Source organism: Ascaphus truei, chromosome 22 (genome assembly GCF_040206685.1).
Source record: "Ascaphus truei isolate aAscTru1 chromosome 22, aAscTru1.hap1, whole genome shotgun sequence".
In the NCBI taxonomy this organism is placed as follows: Eukaryota; Metazoa; Chordata; class Amphibia; order Anura; family Ascaphidae; genus Ascaphus; species Ascaphus truei.
The window spans coordinates 3,585,345-3,605,012 of record NC_134504.1 but is presented as its reverse complement, the minus strand read 5'-3'; the positions used below and the strand labels follow the sequence as shown (position 1 = coordinate 3,605,012).

The window sequence follows — 19,668 nt, the reverse complement described above, 5'->3', positions numbered from 1 at the left end:
GGAGAGAGAGATTCACATGGTTAGTGTGATAAGGAGAAGGGAGAGGTATAGGAAGGAGAGAGATAAAGGGAGAGAGAGTCACAGGGTTAGTGTGATAAGGAGAAGGGAGAGGTATAGGAAGGAGAGAGATAAAGGGAGAGAGATTCACAGGGTTAGTGTGATAAGGAGAAGGGAGAGGTATAGGAAGGAGAGAGATCAAGGGAGAGAGATTCACAGGGTTAGTGTGATAAGGAGAAGGGAGAGGTATAGGAGGGAGAGAGATAAAGGGAGAGAGAGATTCGCAGGGTTAGTGTGATAAGGAGAAGGGAGAGGTATAGGAAGGAGAGAGATAAAGGGAGAGAGAGATTCACAGGGTTAGTGTGATAAGGAGAAGGGAGAGGTATAGGAAGGAGAGAGATAAAGGGAGAGAGAGATTCACAGGGTTAGTGTGATAAGGAGAAGGGAGAGGTATAGGAAGGAGAGAGATAAAGGGAGAGAGAGATTCACAGGGTTAGTGTGATAAGGAGAAGGGAGAGGTATAGGAAGGAGAGAGATAAAGGGAGAGAGAGATTCACATGGTTAGTGTGATAAAGAGAAGGGAGAGGTATAGGAAGGAGAGAGATAAAGGGAGAGAGATTCACAGGGTTAGTGTGATAAGGAGAAGGGAGAGGTATAGGAAGGAGAGAGATAAAGGGAGAGAGATTCACAGGGTTAGTGTGATAAGGAGAAGGGAGAGGTATAGGAAGGAGAGAGATCAAGGGAGAGAGAGATTCGCAGGGTTAGTGTGATAAGGAGAAGGGAGAGGTATAGGAAGGAGAGAGATAAAGGGAGAGAGAGATTCACAGGGTTAGTGTGATAAGGAGAAGGGAGAGGTATAGGAAGGAGAGAGATAAAGGGAGAGAGATTCACAGGGTTAGTGTGATAAGGAGAAGGGAGAGGTATAGGAAGGAGAGAGATAAAGGGAGAGAGAGATTCACAGGGTTAGTGTGATAAGGAGAAGGGAGAGGTATAGGAAGGAGAGAGATCAAGGGAGAGAGATTCACAGGGTTAGTGTGATAAGGAGAAGGGAGAGGTATAGGAGGGAGAGAGATAAAGGGAGAGAGAGATTCGCAGGGTTAGTGTGATAAGGAGAAGGGAGAGGTATAGGAAGGAGAGAGATAAAGGGAGAGAGAGATTCACAGGGTTAGTGTGATAAGGAGAAGGGAGAGGTATAGGAAGGAGAGAGATAAAGGGAGAGAGAGATTCACAGGGTTAGTGTGATAAGGAGAAGGGAGAGGTATAGGAAGGAGAGAGATAAAGGGAGAGAGAGATTCACAGGGTTAGTGTGATAAGGAGAAGGGAGAGGTATAGGAGGGAGAGAGATAAAGGGAGAGATTCACATGATTAGTGTGATAAGGAGAAGGGAGAGGTATAGGAAGGAGAGAGATAAAGGGAGAGAGATTCACAGGGTTAGTGTGATAAGGAGAAGGGAGAGGTATAGGAAGGAGAGAGATAAAGGGAGAGAGAGATTCACAGGGTTAGTGTGATAAGGAGAAGGGAGAGGTATAGGAAGGAGAGAGATAAAAGGAGAGAGAGATTCACATGATTAGTGTGATAAGGAGAAGGGAGAGGTATAGGAAGGAGAGAGATAAAGGGAGAGAGAGATTCACAGGGTTAGTGTGATAAGGAGAAGGGAGAAGTATAGGAAGGAGAGAGATAAAGGGAGAGAGAGATTCACAGGGTTAGTGTGATAATACCACCCAGCTCAGTGTGATAATAAACGAGGCACCTACACTATTACATGAGGGGCTGCAATTAACCAGAATCAGCTCTCCAAGGGGGTGTAGCCATAGCCACGCCTCCCTCTCTCCTGATTGGCCAGGCCGCGCCCCCAAATAATCTCAACCCCTGTTCCCATTGGTCGGTGCCTTCCCCTCTCCCGTGTTGTGATGTAATGTAGAAGTTTTCTACGCTGATACCCACGTGCGGGGAGCAGTGACAGATGGAAAGGATGAAGAGAGGGGGAGTGGGACAGGGCTGAGGATGGAGGGGAGTTTATTGGGGTACAGAAGGTGAACATACATCACCCTTCTTTTTTTTTTTTTAAGGGAAGGGGGCAGCTAATTCTCTCACCCCCTCCCCCCCTCCCCCTTTACCAAGAACAATTACCAGCATCTCAACACACCTGGGTTCCCTGGTCATTTAAATACTGGACTTATATTTAATAATGATGGTTACCCCAAAGAGGTGAGGCTGGGCTATAAAGAGACAAACGGAATGCGCACCAGATATGCTGAGGCAGGTCACTTAATCAAGGTGGGACGTCCCTAATTGGATTTATTCATGATGCTTTGGATGGGGACCTGAGGAATAAGAAGGACAAGCCTCTCCAGGAGTGAATGCCACTGATGATCAGGTCTGCATACCATTCTTCCCCCCTCCTCCTCCTGTATCCCTCCTCTCTTGTTTTATTTTGGACCTGCCTGGCTGCAGCAGGGGGAATTGAGCCTGCCAACTCCACTACAGATATGACAAGTTCAACCTATATTTATATTTTTTCATTTACTTTCATGAAACAGGACTGTGAGATTTTATCAGAAATCTAATTCTTTCTGAGGCTGCTTTGATTGAGAAGATCAGCACTTGCTCTGGCTTTTATTATTAAGGTGGAAGCTGCTATGATGGGTAGGGTAGTTCCCTAGGTATATAGACATCCCCCCCCCCTTGCTGGCTGTGGGTGATCCAGTTGAGGTTGTAGGATGTTCTAATGCTATGGCACTGGCACCCAGGATAGCCTAGCATGGCGAGCTCACCATGCCTTGGGCTACTATGGCATTTACTGCTTCCCTTCCTGAGCCCTTGTCCAGAAGCATCTTCAAGAAGTTTGTGCTGATGCTCTGCTCTCTGCTGATGTCCCTCTATGTCTTCTACTGCCTGGCTGACCGCTGCCAAAGCCTGCCAGGGCCAATTATTGGGGCCACTGATGAAGAGGAGGCTGGCTACCTGGGGTCAGATCTGACCATCTGGCAGTCTGTGAAGAGGAAGAAGCTGCTGCAGAAGATGAGGGACCAGAGACAGAAGATGAAGCAGGGAGCTCCATGGAGTCGCCTCTTCCCCAACTTCGGGGTGGTATACCCTGGACAAGGTGGGGTGTTGGCCAGAGCTAGTGTTGGAGGATCCGGAGCTGATAGCACCCTCACCCCCCTAGGGGAAGGGAGCAAGAAGCTTCCCCAAGCCATCATCATTGGGGTGAAGAAAGGTGGCACCCGGGCTCTGCTGGAGTTCCTCCGGGTCCATCCGGACATCAGGGCGGTGGGAGCTGAGCCTCACTTCTTTGATAGGAACTACGACAAGGGACTGGACTGGTACAGGTGAGTGAGAGGCACAGACACAGGCAGGTATCCCACTGTACCCTGTGATGCCCCAGCCTCTGTGCTGCTGAGACGGTATTTGTGAGACGCCACTGCCCCACTCTGGCCAACACTGGAGAAATTACACACTTACTGTACATAGTCATTTCTGGGGTAAAGAGGGCATGCATGTTATGCATTTATTTATATGACATTAAATGGCATATACAGTCTGATGATCTACTTATTATATGCACTGTAGGTGCAAGTCACAATATACACAGGATGCCTGTTTTATTAGTTATATATATATTATTGTTTATTTGTAAAGTGCAGATTCCTCAGCACAGGTGTGTGTGTGTGTGTGTGTGTGTGTATGTGTGTGTGTGTGTGTGTGTGTGTGTGTGTGTGTGTGTGTGTGTGTGTGTGTGTGTGTGTGTGTGTGTGTGTGTGTGTGTGTGTGTGTGTGTGTGTATATATATATATATATATATATATATATATATTTCCTCTGCATGTGAAATAGATAGATATCAGGTTGGCTGCAACACATATGTGAGACACACACATGTATATATGTATATATATAACATTGTGTATAAACGTATGCATGCACATATGTACAGGTAGTCCTCGTTATCCAACGTTTCACTTTACAACGAATGGCATATCCAACGCTTTACAATGCAACCCTACGGTCCATTTTTTGGTGCCTGAATGCGTTATCCGACGCCTGAATGCGTTATCCAACGCTCACCGCCACTGATTAACATGGGACTCACTTTACAGCGGTTTCACGATCCCACGCTACTTCCAGAGCGGATTCCGTTGGATAACCGAGGACCGCCTGTAATTGCACTTTTATCATATACAGTGGGAGAAGATGATGTGATTGACAGTCAGGATAAAATCAGTTTTCCATTTATATCGTTATAGTACCACTTTATTTCATATAATAAAAGGGGATTCTTTTTAGAAGAAGCTCTCTCTTTGGGCTTTGTAGGATTCATTTGTCTTACACCTTTTCCAAAAGAGTTAGCTAATGTTTCATGTAACAAGTACAGCATGCCAACGCACTGTGCCCAGCGACATATATACAGTGAGATGTGAGAGTGTTTTACAGACATGTTGATAGCTGCATCTCAGGGAATAAGCATTTCATAAAATCCCCAAACATATGCAACATTTCAAATGCTCATTTAAAGTTAGACTTTGAAATGTGAGTTTCTAACTTTGAAACGTGAAATCGTGTTTATTTTATTAGCTCTGTGCTTTGGATTAGGACATTTAAAAAGTAATGTTTTTAGCAATCAACATTTCCACTGGTTTGTCAAAAGCCATAAAACGACAAGAACAGTAAGCTATCAATTATTTTGCATGGCTGAACAGTCTTTGTGTAGTAGAGATACTAATAATACAGAATTCATAATGGTACAACTGCTTTGTATCAGCAGTAGAATCAGAGTTCTTGTATTATCCAGCGTATCTCATCATGTTTATGTTTAACAATTTATTTTAGTGCTTTTCATAAGGGGTTGTCAGGAAAATCAATCACAAATGAAATCAACCTATAACGGATTGTTTGACAGCCACGTAATATATATTGTCATAATTACATGAAATAAAAAGTGTTCTAAAGAAACTTCTTGAGCGTTAGAGAAAACACTTAACGGTGTTGAAATCTGTTACAAAAATGTAGTTTATAATTATAAGCCGTATTTTCTGAAACATTACGCTACATTTCTCAATTAAAATGAGGTTATTTGTAAAATAAAGTTCCCTCCCTCTTTCGTCCTCTTTTTTAGTGACTTAGTAGATGAGGTTGGATAAAGACATATATCCACCAAGTTCAACTTATGTTACATAAGTACGGAAATACTCTGCCTATATTTGCAGTATATTGTACAGTGCAGTAATAATCCTATTTTCTTTTCCCAGCTGATCTGCTCAAAATCAGAAACTCCACTCACATTTAGTTAGAGTTTTTTGACGCCATGTTAAATCATAGCCGTTTAAAAATGGTAAGAAAAAGTATTCCTTTCTGTAGGGGTAAATATTAAGGGGGTGTTTGACAGACATACGCAGTTAACTGTTTCCTAAACCTTGACACAGTGATACAATTAGAACATGGACACCAAATAAAACATTACATTTATGGCGTGTATTGCTGAAATATCTTTGTAGCAAGAAATTAAGTTTATTTTAGATTCCAGGGTTGATTTTTGAAGCCTTGGTTTGAGTTGTAGGATCTACATGGTGGATATTGTTTTCCGCTAGGTTTGAACCTACATGGAAAAGTTCCTTAATGAACAGAGCGTTTACAGCGTTAATCTGCTGATATCCTTCGGGTACGCTCGTAAAACAGTACGCAGGGCAAACAAAAAAGTATTTATATTGAGAAATACAGTAGAAGCCCTTTACATTTTCATTATAATGGCATTTCTTGTACAGCGTCCCTCTCTGACCATATACATGACATTAAGCAATGCCCTAGAGGCCCCACTACCCCCAAGGGGTTAAGAAAAGAAACGTGACGATCTTTCACCCACAATATCAAACTTTGCAGACATCGGCGTATTTTTTTAATTTGCCAGAAATTGAACTTTTTAAAGGTTTACAAACAGAGGAAGAGTCCGCACACCCGGAAATATGGGTTTTGCTGGAGACACGAATCCCATTTCACAGATTAACCACCCAAAGTCCTCCTCTATACAAGACGTGGAGAGATACCTGCACATCATAATTACAGTATAAGGCGCAGCACATAGGAATGTTACAGACACAGTCCCTGCCCCGTGGAGCTTACACTCTGTGTATTTCGTGCCTGAGGCACAGGGAGTTAAAGTGACTTGCCCAAGGTCACAAGGAGCCGACACCGGGAATTGAACCAGGTTCCCCTGATTCAAACTCAGTGCTGCTGTTTACAGAGTGAGTGTGTTTACTCACGGAGCTGCTCCTATACCCAACAGGTACATGACTAAACAGGTCTCTCTCTCTCTTTTTCTCTCTCCACGTTCGAGCAACACGTAGACAAAGCGAATTTGGCCAAGATCACACTTCTCCAGTTAAGAACATGATTGCACAGCACTAACCAGCTAACGAATGTATTTATCAGGGAACAAGGAAGTGGACCATGAAATCCAATAAACGCTTTATCGAAGCTTGATCCGGCATCCAACTTCCGTAGACATACGCCAGTTAATACCGGATCCACCCTCGATGCCCCTTATCGGAGTTTAGTGAATCCACCAGCTCCCCCCCCCCCCCCCCCCCCAACCCCCCAGTGGAAGATTTGCTTGTAAGAATAATCTTAACAAATATTCTGCAATCTGACGCAGGTGATAAGCCAGCGCGGTTTCTGCCGTTGCTACTCAAGCTTACGTTTTGATGCAGAAAAAATGTATGTGCATCAATTCCTGTGTTAACTCTTCCCGTTGACCCTCCAAAAATGGCAAGCTGAAGCAGGGAAAACGCAAGGCACTTTAACCCCGCGCGGTGTTGCAAGGAGCTGTCAATACATAGATAACAACACATTAACTGCCATTAATATGCATAGAAGGTGCAGCACCATTGGCTTTGCAGTAACAGCTTCTGGAATTGAATAGGGGAGCAAGTCTTTCATTTCCTGGTTAACAATCTGCTTCAAATCCTTACATTTGATTCAGTTAACAGCAGGTTATTAAAAACACATTTTCAGTGCAAAATACACTCTTAAATACTTTGATTTATAGACAGTGTCAGGAGGGGCGGCGGAAAGTGTCTGCCCTTCATATCCGCCGTATGAACAGAGCAGTAAGAATTACAGCCCTTCAATGTATTTATCAACATTGTATCTCAGGGCCCAGCAAATAATAATAGCACATTCACAAGTCTCTGGCAGGGCTGCAAACCTGGCTTTCCCCATTATCTCTTAGCAAACAGTGCTTCCACTGCAGCCAGGGATTCTGGGTAATGACATGCAAATGAGCAAACCTTTTTTCTTAGTGCAGCCACCTCAGGGGTGGGATCCTCTTTCCGCCTCCTAGTCTCTGGTGGAATTTTCGAAGTGGAAGGAATAATGATGATATTATTATTATTATTATTATTATTACTACGAGTCCATTAACAGAGGGTTGTGTACTAACTCGATACGTGAAGCAGTCACCCATCGTGTCTTGTGTTCATCTTTGCTCCAGTCAGCCGTGGGGTTTTGGGAGACTTGACTTCCGCTCGTGATCTCACCGCACTCCGTTATACTGGTGAAGTACGGCTACAACTTCCACTCCGCCAGATCAATCAGCAACGAAACAGCAACTTTCGGTCGCCCGCTTTTAATAATAATAATAGCATGTTTTTGTATAGCGCTGCTAGTTATACGTAGCGCTTTACGGAGACATTTTGCAGGCTGAGGTCCCTGCCCCGTGGAGCTTACAACCTATGTTTTTGGTGCCTGAGGCACAGGGAGATAAAGTGACTTGCCCAAGGTCAAAAGGAACCGACACCGGGAATTGAACCAGGTTCCCCTGCTTCACACTCAGTGCCAGTCAGTGTCTTTACTCACTGAGCCGCTCCTTCTCCCAGGATCCCCTGCTTCACACTCAGTGCCTGTCAGTGTCTTTACTCACTGAGCCGTTCCTTCTCCCAGGATCCCCTGCTTCACACTCAGTGCCAGTCAGTGTCTGTACTCACTGAGCCGCTCCTTCTCCCAGGCTCCCCTGCTTCACACTCAGTGCCAGTCAGTGTCTTTACTCACTGAGCCCCTCCTTCTCCCAGGTTCCCCTGCTTCACACTCAGTGCCAGTCAGTGTCTGTACTCACTGAGCCGCTCCTTCTCCCAGGTTCCCCTGCTTCACACTCAGTGCCAGTCAGTGTCTGTACTCACTGAGCTGCTCCTTCTCCCAGGTTCCCCTGCTTCACACTCAGTGCCAGTCAGTGTCTGTACTCACTGAGCCACTCCTTCTCCCAGGTTCCCCTGCCTCACACTCAGTGCCAGTCAGTGTCGTTACTCACTGAGCCGCTCCCTCTTACTTTTTCAGAAAGTAATCTCACGACAAGGCATTATATTTCATATTTTATATATATATTTTTTGCTTTTTATTGCAGTTATCGCGTCCAGATAACTGCAATAAAAAGCAAATATATATATATATAATGTCTTGTGGCGATGGTAAATGAAACCACTTGCGAAGTTTGCCCTGCCTTATACCTGGCGTTAAATGACATCTAAACTCCAATCTTAAAGCAGCGCTCCACACTTTTTTTTTTTATGTAGCCGGGAGTTGTTCTGCAGGTCATGACCTTCAGTGACCTTCCGGCTCCCAAGCTGATATGTGCGAAACATAAAAACGAGGTCACCCGTAGAATGTCGGCAAGTCCTCTGCTGGACATGAGCTGACTCCAGTGGCCACACTTTGTCCACTAAACGATTGTTTTTGCTTGGTGGATGTAACCGCTTAAAGTTCAGGAACTGGGGGGGTGGAGGGGAGGGAAGAGGGGTGTGGGTCCCCAGAAACAGCGGGACCAATTGGTTCAGATATCATCAGAACATGGCATTGCAGCTTTCCACTAGATAATCCTTGTAGCCATATCTCATTTAACTTTTTTTTTACCAGCACATAAAAAAGAGTGTAACAAGATCTAGGAATAGTGGGGTTCAGCACCAGGAGATCTAGGAATAGCGGGGTTCAGCACCACGAGATCTAGGAATAGCGGGGTTCAGCAACAGGAGATCTAGGAATAGCGGGGTTCAGCACCACGAGATCTAGGAATACCGGGGTTCAGCACCAGGAGATCTAGGAATAGCGGGGTTCAGCACCACGAGATCTAGGAATAGCGGGGTTCAGCACCACGAGATCTAGGAATAGCGGGGTTCAGCACCAGGAGATCTAGGAATAGCGGGGTTCAGCACCAGGAGATCTAGAAATAGCGGGGTTCAGCACCACGAGATCTAGGAATAGCGGGGTTCAGCACCAGGAGATCTAGGAATAGCGGGGTTCAGCACCAGCAGATCTAGGAATAGCGGGGTTCAGCACCAGGAGATCTAGGAATAGCGGGGTTCAGCACCAGGAGATCTCGGAATAGCGGGGTTCAGCACCAGGAGAAATTTTTTAGTAAAATGACAAAACCTTCAAGCACTTTGCTGGGGCTTTGGCATTTTCCCCCATTGTTGGTGTCTCGACAGTGAGGACAGAGCGAGTGTGAGTGGCTGAAATGAAACACGCACGCGCATGCGCACGTACTAGTGATACACACTTCAACCTTTCCTGCGGTGCAAGTGCCAGGAGTGCGACTCAGACTTCAAAGGGTTACCGAAACACAGCCTGCCAGACTCCAGGAGCGGATCTGTGTGCTCGGTGCCTCGGGTCGCAGAAGAGGCGTTGGGGATCAGGCGTCCGGTCGGCTGTCCAAACAGCATGGAGACTGGACACATATTTTCCTGGAAGATTATGGCTAAGCTCCCTGGAACAGCGCCACTTATTTATGTCGGCGCAGGGAGCCGGGGTGGAATTACCGCTGCGCACACACTGGCAATGTCAGATCTACCGCAGATAAAGGATTTCCACTTCTATCCACTTTACCTTTCTGATCCCAATCATGTTACCCTACGCTCTGCCCGTCCGCATGGAATTGTATTGTATGTCTTTATTTATATAGCGCCATTAATGTACACAGCGCTGCACAGCAGTAATACACGTGGTAATCAAATAAATAACAGATAATATAAATAATAGATCATGGGAATAAGCGCTTTAGGCATAAAAGTAACATTAAGGAAGAGGAGTCCCTGCCCCGAGGAGCTTACAGTCTAATTGGTAATTCTACGAGTGGTTGAGCTTGAGAGGTGTTAAAAGCTGCACGCCCCTATTTAAAGGGGTGTCTCAACCGTGGATTCCCCATGTTGCAATGGTACTATGCTAGTAGACCCCCCCCCCTCTCACTTGAACCGCTGCTCCATAGAACTAGCACAATTTCCACGTAAAATCACAGTATACGTGGAATCCAATGAAACGTGGCAGACTTTTATAAGCAATGGCTGTATCTAAAATTATAACCTATATTTATATATAGTAAAGAAACCTAAGGAATTGTATAAGTGAGTTTTAGCATGTATGTTACTTTAAAGTTTTGAACGAGTTGTCTGTGAGAAGGGTTACTGGCTCTGCACTTCTGTAACCCAGCCTGTACTGAGAAAGCTATGTAACGCGGCAGGAATAAGCTTATAGGGGCCCCATGTTAAAATGGACAAGAAGGAAAAAGTGATACGCTGCGAGTGCTCATTGTATGCTAAGAGATAATGGGGAAGGGCAGGTTTGTGGACCTGTCTGAGACACGGGAATGTGCTCACACGTGGTATTTTTATTTGTTGTACTTTAACGTTTCAAACTGTGCTGCTTGACTCAAAACTCATTTAGCTATGTTTTTGGAACCGCCTACCTTCATGCAACTTCTCCTAACCCGAGATATGGAGCCCTAGAAAAGGAGATGGGTTGAAATGCAAGAAAATAAACTGCCGAAGTCGAGGATAAATATAAATACTACTAACTCGTTCATCTTTAGGAATAGCAGAAGGGGAGAGGGATTTGAGATTTGGCGATCAAGACAATGTATCATCATATAGTCCTTGCCCTAAATGTATTCGGAAGGGGGTTGCTGATTTAACATGATGTCATGGAGTTTTTTAACTTGATGTCAACAGTGTTTGAATAAATATTGAACATCCCAAACGCAGCAAACCCCAACTCGCCAATGGTCGTGGATCTGCTGCCAGCCCACCGTGGTCTGCTGCATTCTTCACAACAGCTGGGCCCGGCTGTGTGTCTGGATCCTACAAGGTTTTCCCAGCCTGTATGTTGAGGTCCTTTTCACCCGCACAGAGCATGAGAAGACACCGGAGAGTTTGTGGGGGCGTCGGATTTGGTGCCTGCTGCGTGCTCAGATGGTCCAAACATGTGCACCCCTGCCAAGTGTCCCCCAACTTCGTGGGGGCCCCTGACTTTACAGCCAGTCTGCTGGCACGTCGGCTTTTCTCTCTGGGGCAGGAAAGGAACGGAGAGGCACACCCTTGTTAATTACTGTATGGTGTGAAGCCACTGCCTTGTGCTCGAGGAGATTGCAGTCCCATTTGTTTGGATGGACCTGAACTCACATGGGAAGTAGGGGCTTAAAAACCTATTGAAAAGGGGACACAGAGAAATGGAACAGGGGACTGAGAAAGATCTCAGGGGACAGAGACCAGGGGCAGTGACAAGGGGACAGAGACGAGGGGCAGAGACAAGGGGCAATGACAAGGGGACAGAGACGAGGGGCAGAGACAAGGGGCCAGTGACAAAGGGACGGGGACAGGGACAAGGGTCAGTGACACATTTTTGAGTGGATACAATGTGAATCTCGACCTTCCTTATCTTGTAGCATAAACCATTTGAAATCCCGGTGCAAAGTCGTGTTACTTGTTGTTTGTCAGAGTTACTTAGTATTCCTGATGTAAAGCACAAAGCCGCTATGGTTTATATGCACTTTGGCCAATCACTGTCTGCACTCCAGGCGCTCCCTTCAGTGTGTGTAAGGGGTAAAGGGTTCATGGAGTGCATGTCCGAGAGTTGGCAACGTCTGGTGTTATATCTAGAAGCGGCAGTGGAGCGAGAGCTGGGAAATGTGCAGAGGAATGGGACAACAAATGTGTGTCTGTATCTGCAAAGATTGGGGCGGCATATACGGCCGGTGACAGCTGGAGCAAACCCAAATGGGACCAGATGGCCGGGCCACGACCAGTGAAGTACAGCAAAGACGTATTAAGCTGCAGCTCAATATATAACGTACATAACAAAAGGGTCGGGGGCCCCTGGGGAAATGGCACTTGGAAATAGCAGCCACCATCAGTCTAACTGCAGTGTCCAGATAAGGCCGAGGCGCCGTGCCCGCAGGGTTCCTCTGCCGCTGGTGAGATCTCCAGCCAGCTCTTTAGAACTTTGCCGGGAATGGTCGTAGTAACCACTGGATACCATCAGAATCTCAACACAAAGACTGGAGATTAGACGTCGTTTTCGTCAGGGGAACGTAGCTTTCTCATTCCTTCACTTATTTTTAAAGCGTTTTTTCATTTCTTGAACTTCTTTTCTCTCCAAAATCCTCCTTTTTTTTTTAACCCATAAGGTTTTTCTCTCCTTGTTTTCTCCCCCAACCAGCCCTCTCCTCTGTCCCTCTCTCCTACCTTTTCTCCCATTTCTTTCAGTTTATCACCTCTCCCAATTCTCTTCCCTCTAATATTTTGTATTGTTCTTTATCACTTCCCATCGTTCTCTCTCTATTTCATTCTCTTTCTTCCCTCCACACTTCCTTACTCTTTCCTGCTTTGCTCCCACCTTACATGCGTCCTTATATTACATTATAGACTCCCTTCTCTTCTTTAGCTTAGTACCGATCCCACAGTCATACTCAGCACTGGGGGTAATGGCTGATCCTTTACTCAGTGAGACATTAGATGGCAGATGGGTGAGGGGTTGAACCCTTTTGCTTTGCAATGCACTGCAGATTCTCTGGCAGTGAAGGGGTTAAGAAGAAATACCAGCTCCTTCTATGTCTCCCTCCAACCAATCTTTCACTCGCTGGGAGGCAGTCTCACTCGCTGGGAGGCAGTCTCCCTCATTGGAAGGCAGTCTCTCTCATTGGAAGGCAGTCTCCCTCATTGGAAGGCAGTCTCGCTCATTGGAAGGCAGTCTCGCTCATTGGAAGGCAGTCTCGCTCATTGGAGGGCAGTCTCGCTCATTGGAAGGCAGTCGAAGGCAGTCTCGCTCATTGGAAGGCAGTCTCGCTCATTGGAAGGCAGTTTCCCTCATTGGAAGGCAGTCTCCCTCATTGGAAGGCAGTCTCCCTCATTGGAAGGCAGTCTTGCTCATTGGAAGGCAGTCTCGCTCATTGGAAGGCAGTCGAAGGCAGTCTCGCTCATTGGAAGGCAGTCTCATTCATTGGAAGGCAGTCTCCCTCATTGGAAGGCAGTCTCCCTCATTGGAAGGCAGTCTCCCTCATTGGAAGGCAGTCTCGCTCATTGGAAGGCAGTCTCGCTTATTGGAAGGCAGTCTCGCTCATTGGAAGGCAGACTCATTAATTTTTTATCATCAGTCGTGTCTCAGGATAATTCAATGAAAACGTTATTTTTGCTTTTCAAAACTCCTAATTTTGTGTTTGTGAATCTTGACAAAAGCTATAAAAGCTCGTTCTGCATCTTCCTCCAGCACTGAGGGGTTCAATACTGATCAGATCTTTCAACAAATTATCCACAATGGAAAACACAACTAAAGTCTACAAAGCTTGAGTAATATTCAGGGAGAGGAGACACTTTGTCACATTAATTATGCCAACCCCCATATTTCCTGAAACACCCGATGGTATCTCTTCCCTCCATACAGGAAACGCCATATCTGCAATATCAGATCTGGAAGCTGGAGAGCGATTTTACAGCATAAATATTGCTTACATCTTTCTGAAGCCGTCCAAAGAACTTCACCCCAATAAAAGATCTTTCTTTAAAACATGCACAGTGCCACCACTTTTATTGGGTATCGTGGACCACCGAGCTAAACAGTGTGCGTGTGTGTGTGTGTGTGTGTGTGTGTGTGTGTGTGTGTGTGTGTGCGTGTGTGTGTATATATATATATATATATAGATGATTAACCCATTCAGTGCTCAGAGTTTACTGTTGTACAATACCCACACTCAAAGCAGTACGGACAACGGTAAAAATGAAATATAGCGGTCAATATTAACTAATAAGGGTGGGGACTTTCTGTGGCGTAGTGATTCCAAAAAAAATGTGTGTTTCGGTTTTGAGGAAGCGCGACTGTTTTTGTATTTTAAAACAATTATGAGGGGGAATATGTCAAACACATCTTTTTCTAAATTTCATCAAACTTTTTCAAACTTTCCAGAAAAAAAAGTCCCCCCCCCCACCCCCACAAAGGTTCAGCAATAAAAAAAACAATTTACAGCAACAAAAATTCCTTCTTGAAGTTCGACTGGGAGCTGAAATGTAACGCTGAGTTCTCCAACTCAACGCAGAGTCCAAATTGAATGTCGAATGAGTGAAGTCCGGATTCTGAACCAGCGATCGTGCCCCGCTTTGCTAACGAATAGTTCTCACACCGAACAAGTAAGGGAACAATAAGCGGATACAAAATAACTGCCATCCATCTCTTTGTAACAGCAATCGACACTTTCCGCCACAAACTATCGCTACAGTTTGAAAGATCGATGTTGTATAAATGACTTAAGCTGCACTATATCCTATAGTAACTCCGCAGAACCGTGTTGCATAACCGCCTGGCACTGATGTGGTTAAATGTTCTGGCTCCATTAAAACACCTTCTCCCCTACTTACAAACAATCCATTGTCCCTGTTCAACCAAAGTGTTTCTGAACCCCCCGCCCCGCCCCTCCTACTGTCCCTGCTGTTGTGGGATTCAGTGCGATTTGCCTGCAGTAAGCTAAAATAATACATTGATGCCTGTGTTTAACGAGATTGGAAGTGAAATTCCCAGGAGGCCTCCAACGCAGCCTTCTTTTAATATGTTACTACAATGTAATTAGCCCAAGATCTGTAGGATATCTGGTAACGCTGTTTCCATAGGCATCCACTTTCCGTCTAGTGTCAGATGGGACTTAGTTATGATTTTAATTTGGTTCATCATATTGTATCAGCTTATTTTGGCTTCCACTAATTTTCAGGATATTAATGACACAAATATAGTATTATTATTATTATTATTATACCATATATTGTAGTTCTTAACTGATGAGCATTTTAGAGATGAAGTGAAAAGAGACTTACATGTAAGTTGTATGTTGCAAACTCACTATGCTCCCGTGTCTGGTTGTAATCCCGTCAGGATCACCTTTCAACTCGTCCACATTTGTGAGGGAGTCTCATCTTCATTGGAGACACCATTCACGTCCACGTGATCACCCTCTAAAACAGTGGTTCTTAACAAGGGTGCCAGGTTACCCTGGTGTGCTGAGATCCTTTGCCACGGGTGCAGCATGCCACTGGTGGAAACGCTCCGTCAGCTGCCCAGCAGAAAGATTCCCACGCCATCCGGAGACAATGAGGTCCTCTCCGAGCCTGGAACCGAGGAGGGAGAGAAGCCTCCATGAGTCCAGACAGCGTGGGACCAACCCGCTGCACACATGTTTCAGATGTGTAGGAGAGTGGGAGAGCGTGTTATCTGTGAGGGGGATCCAGAGATTTTTCAAATCCTCCAGGGGAGCCTCTTCTCAAAAAAGGTTGCAAACCAGTGCTCTATCAGACTCTTCTTCTTAAAAAACCACGTATGAGGGAAGCATTCTACCCAAAGGCCCCATTTTTTCCAGGTTATCGTCTCGAACGGTGGCGCGTTGCCATGGAAACGTGTCGTCATGATGTCATTTGAAGTCGCAACGTCACATTGCCATGGTAACAAGATATGGTGTGATATCACGTTGAGGACATCATTTGACGCAGGGATTCCAAAGGAGCGCGAGGGCGGCAGCGAGGAGGCGGCCGACCCAGGCGAGTAACTTCCCATTAGGTGCGATAGGCCGGATAGAGCAGCAAAATTATACGGGGGCGGAAATTATCGCCCTCCCCAAATTTTGCCGCCGTAGACCCAGGCCGAACGGGAAATCTGTGACACTGGCGGACAGGTACCTGTGAACACACCAGAATTACCTGGGAAATACGCTGATTTGAATATGCAAGTATATGCAAATAATCACAGGTACAGTACGCCTCCACGTGTTGTACAGAGGACTGTTATGGGAGTATATACAAATATAATCACCGCGCTTCTCCGTATAAGGAGCATGCAGCTAGTGAAGGGATTGGCCATACAAATGTGCAAAACAGAAAGAGAATCCCTGCGCTTCTCCCATAGGGATAGCAATCAATGGGGAATGTGTATATATATATATGTATGGTGTATATACCTATAAGAAAAAAGGAGACTTTTGGTATACATCCTTTGATCAAATAATGACAGGCCTGCTAACCACGTCAAGGTAAGTTTCATTAGCAGGTCCCTACGCTAAATACATACTAGTGTTATGTGAAATAAGCACTGAAGGGGTTAAAATATCAAAGCATATGCTTATGTAACCTAGTGCAGTTAAAAACTGGTATATACCAGTACAGATACTCACATGTAAGTGAAGTGAAATAATGGGACCTTGCTTTGGGATTATATACCTAGAAGAGGATCAAAGGATGTATACCAAAAGTCTCCTTTTTTCTTATAGGTATATACACCATACATATATACATATATATATACACATTCCCCATTGATTGCTATCCCATAGGGAGAAGCGCAGGGATTCTCTTTCTGTTATGGGAGTATATACGTCATTGGCTTCTCTGTTACCTCGGACTCGCTCTCACATTCTCTTGAGCAAAGCACAGGGGAAGCACATTTGGGGAACGTTTGTACAACTCTATCCACCAGGATTTAAAGTACCTTCCTGTTCATGAAAACCCAGGACACATGGTTTATTTCTCCCAATCACAGGAACAACTAGTTTAGTAATACCTCATAGAAGATGGGCGGCTCTGCTCAGATCACATATACGTATATATATATATATATATATATATATATATATATATATATATATATATATATATATATATAAATATATATACATATATATATATATATATATGTATAAGTGACGGAGTCTGGTATTGAACCCACAAGCCTGTGTATTAAAAAGAAAAACAATACCAACAGTATTCCTCCTTTCCAAAGGGGTTAATACACATTGCGTACTATATAGGAAAGCTGCGTCTATATACCCGGGGTATCATTACCGGGCACAGTTACTACAGGGCAGTTATTCGTCCTCACCTGTTCACAGGTGTACCAAACACATTGGCTCTTATCTTCCCAGTGATTGACTTAATTAATATTTTATCCGACACCTGTGGGAACAGGGTGACAGGATAATCTCGCCCTCTGGCGCAAAAGCAAAAGGACAGGAGGAGCAGGTCTTAACACAAGAACAGCGTTTGGGCAAACATTTCAGTCGCCTGACTGAATTCCTTTGTCTGCCGTGGCAGCGTGCTCCGGTAACCTGTCATTATCTCCTATTATTCTTCCTAATCGCATTGTCGTCGTGTCAAGGAGCTGCTTTTAAATGCGACACCAAAACCCGGATTAATGTCCTTAAAAAGAGGCAGGATCAGAGAGCTGGGAGCTCACAGGTTTATTACAAGGCTCCCACCTGCTTGTGAATCATGTGAATGTAATGCCGGGGACAGCACAGACACACACACACACACACACACACACACATATAGTATACACACACACCTCACCCTGATGAAGGTTCCCTAGGTGAACCGAAATGTTGACATTGTCTTCTGTACAACACACTTCTTTGTTAGATCACTTACCTGGATGTGCTGTGTCCTCCCTTCTCTGTGCCTTAGCTCTGGGTAAAATATATGTTTATTGATTACCTATCATGTGTACACTTGCTTGTACATGCCTTATTACAGCTAAACTGTGCTATCCCCTTTTATTGATATATATATAAATGTAGAGGTATCAGTACCGTGTTAGCTGAGCTTCAATAATCAAAAAATAAATAGACGATACCGTTCTGTGGCTAACGAAATGCTTTTATTTGTGCGAGCTTTCGAGATACACTGTGTATCTCGAAAGCTCGCACAAATAAAAGCATTTCGTTAGCCACAGAACGGTATCGTCTATGGATAGACTTCTGCTGCTGCTAAAGTATTTTAAAAAGCATAATGTAGAAAAATGAACGGAGCAGGCACTCTAACAGTGCAATAAATGTGTTACGTTACTTTTCAAGGAAAAGGCTACGCTGGGTCGCTGAGGATTAAAACAACATATTTAATGCAAGTTTTGTACGCCTAGTCCCTTGATTAGAGATATATATATATATATATATATATATATATATACACACACACACACACACACACACACACACACACACACACACACACACACACACACACACACACACACACACACACACAGATTTAACCAAGGATATTGTATCCGGTCATGCTGCAGAATATCACATTATAACGCAGAGTATCCCCGATTTTCCCTAGGATTCCATTTATTTATAAAAAACATTTATATAACGCCCTTATCCAGCACATTAGCACCTTAGTTGGTAAAATAATGGTGGGGTTACATATGGAACACTTCATGAGATGGGCATAGTCATTATTAAGGTGTCTGTGATGGGCGGGGTGGGAACATTATGGTCGGGTTATGGGTTAGGTGCCTTGTGAGCTTGCTTGGTTGGTGGGGGGGGGTTGGAACTACATACTATATATAGATATAAGATATATATAAATAAATGTGTATATACATATATATATACACACACACACACACATACAGTATATATATGCATCTCTTATGTGATTACAATCTATCTAGTAGCTAAAAGCTCTGTAGCCGGCTTACTACGACATGGATCTTTATACAGGCAGTCCTCGGTTATCCGACACAATGCGTTACTCAAAATGGCGTTGGATAGCGAAACGTCTTAAAACGAAACACGTTTTCCCATAGGAACACTGTTTAAATTAAAGGTTCCGTTCCTGAAGGCATTTTTAACACTAAAATACACCAAATATTTTACGCAGCACACACATACATTATATAGTGTATATACTGTATTATATATATAATATAACATAAAATATAATAATATAATATATTATATAGTATAATATAATATTATTTAATATATATATATTATATACACATAAACAACTTTGCAGAGCGCTGTAAGAGCGTTGGATAAGCCGTCTTAGCGTTGTAAAAATGAACCTAGGTATGCATTGCACAGCGTTGGATAAGCCATTCGTGTAAAGCGAGGACTGCCTGTATTGGTAAAAGACATAGCAGCGCACGCTTATTATCCGAGTCTCCAAGCTGCGGTGGGAAAACTAAAGCATCAAAGAGAAAGACGTACGAACCCATTGTCTCCCGTGTCACAAACCTCCAGGCTACAGGAGCTTAAGCTGAGGCCCGGAGAAGATATTTGATGAGGTGAAAGTGAAAAATAATGCCGTTCCCAGGTGCAAAACTCAACATACTGCCCTGTAATAACTCTTCCCCTATACACCGCACCCTGATTCTCATTGGGCAAAACCGCGCCCAAATATCTCCGCACACTTTGTCAGCATTATTTTAAGACCACACCAAAAAAAAATGGCGTTTGAGTCCCTTGAAACGCACCCATTGAAATGATTGCAAGTTGTTAAGAACGTATTAAAGTCGTGATTAGCAGCCGCGCTGATGTTTTGTTGATTGGCCATTATCCAAACAAACACTTTTAGCGCTGGGTTTGAGCACCAGGTGAAA

At 44.4% G+C, this 19,668-nt stretch overlaps 1 protein-coding gene across 1 annotated transcript in view; it reads left to right on the top strand.

Moving 5' to 3' along the window:
* The first annotated feature begins 1,960 nt into the window (after positions 1–1,960).
* Positions 1,961–19,668, top strand: part of LOC142472602 (heparan sulfate glucosamine 3-O-sulfotransferase 3A1-like) — a 63,005-nt gene continuing 45,297 nt past the window's right edge. The window contains exon 1 of the mRNA XM_075579676.1: positions 1,961–3,329. Within this exon, the coding sequence (XP_075435791.1) occupies positions 2,773–3,329 (557 nt within the window). The 5' untranslated portion in view covers positions 1,961–2,772. The remainder of the gene's footprint in view (positions 3,330–19,668) is intronic.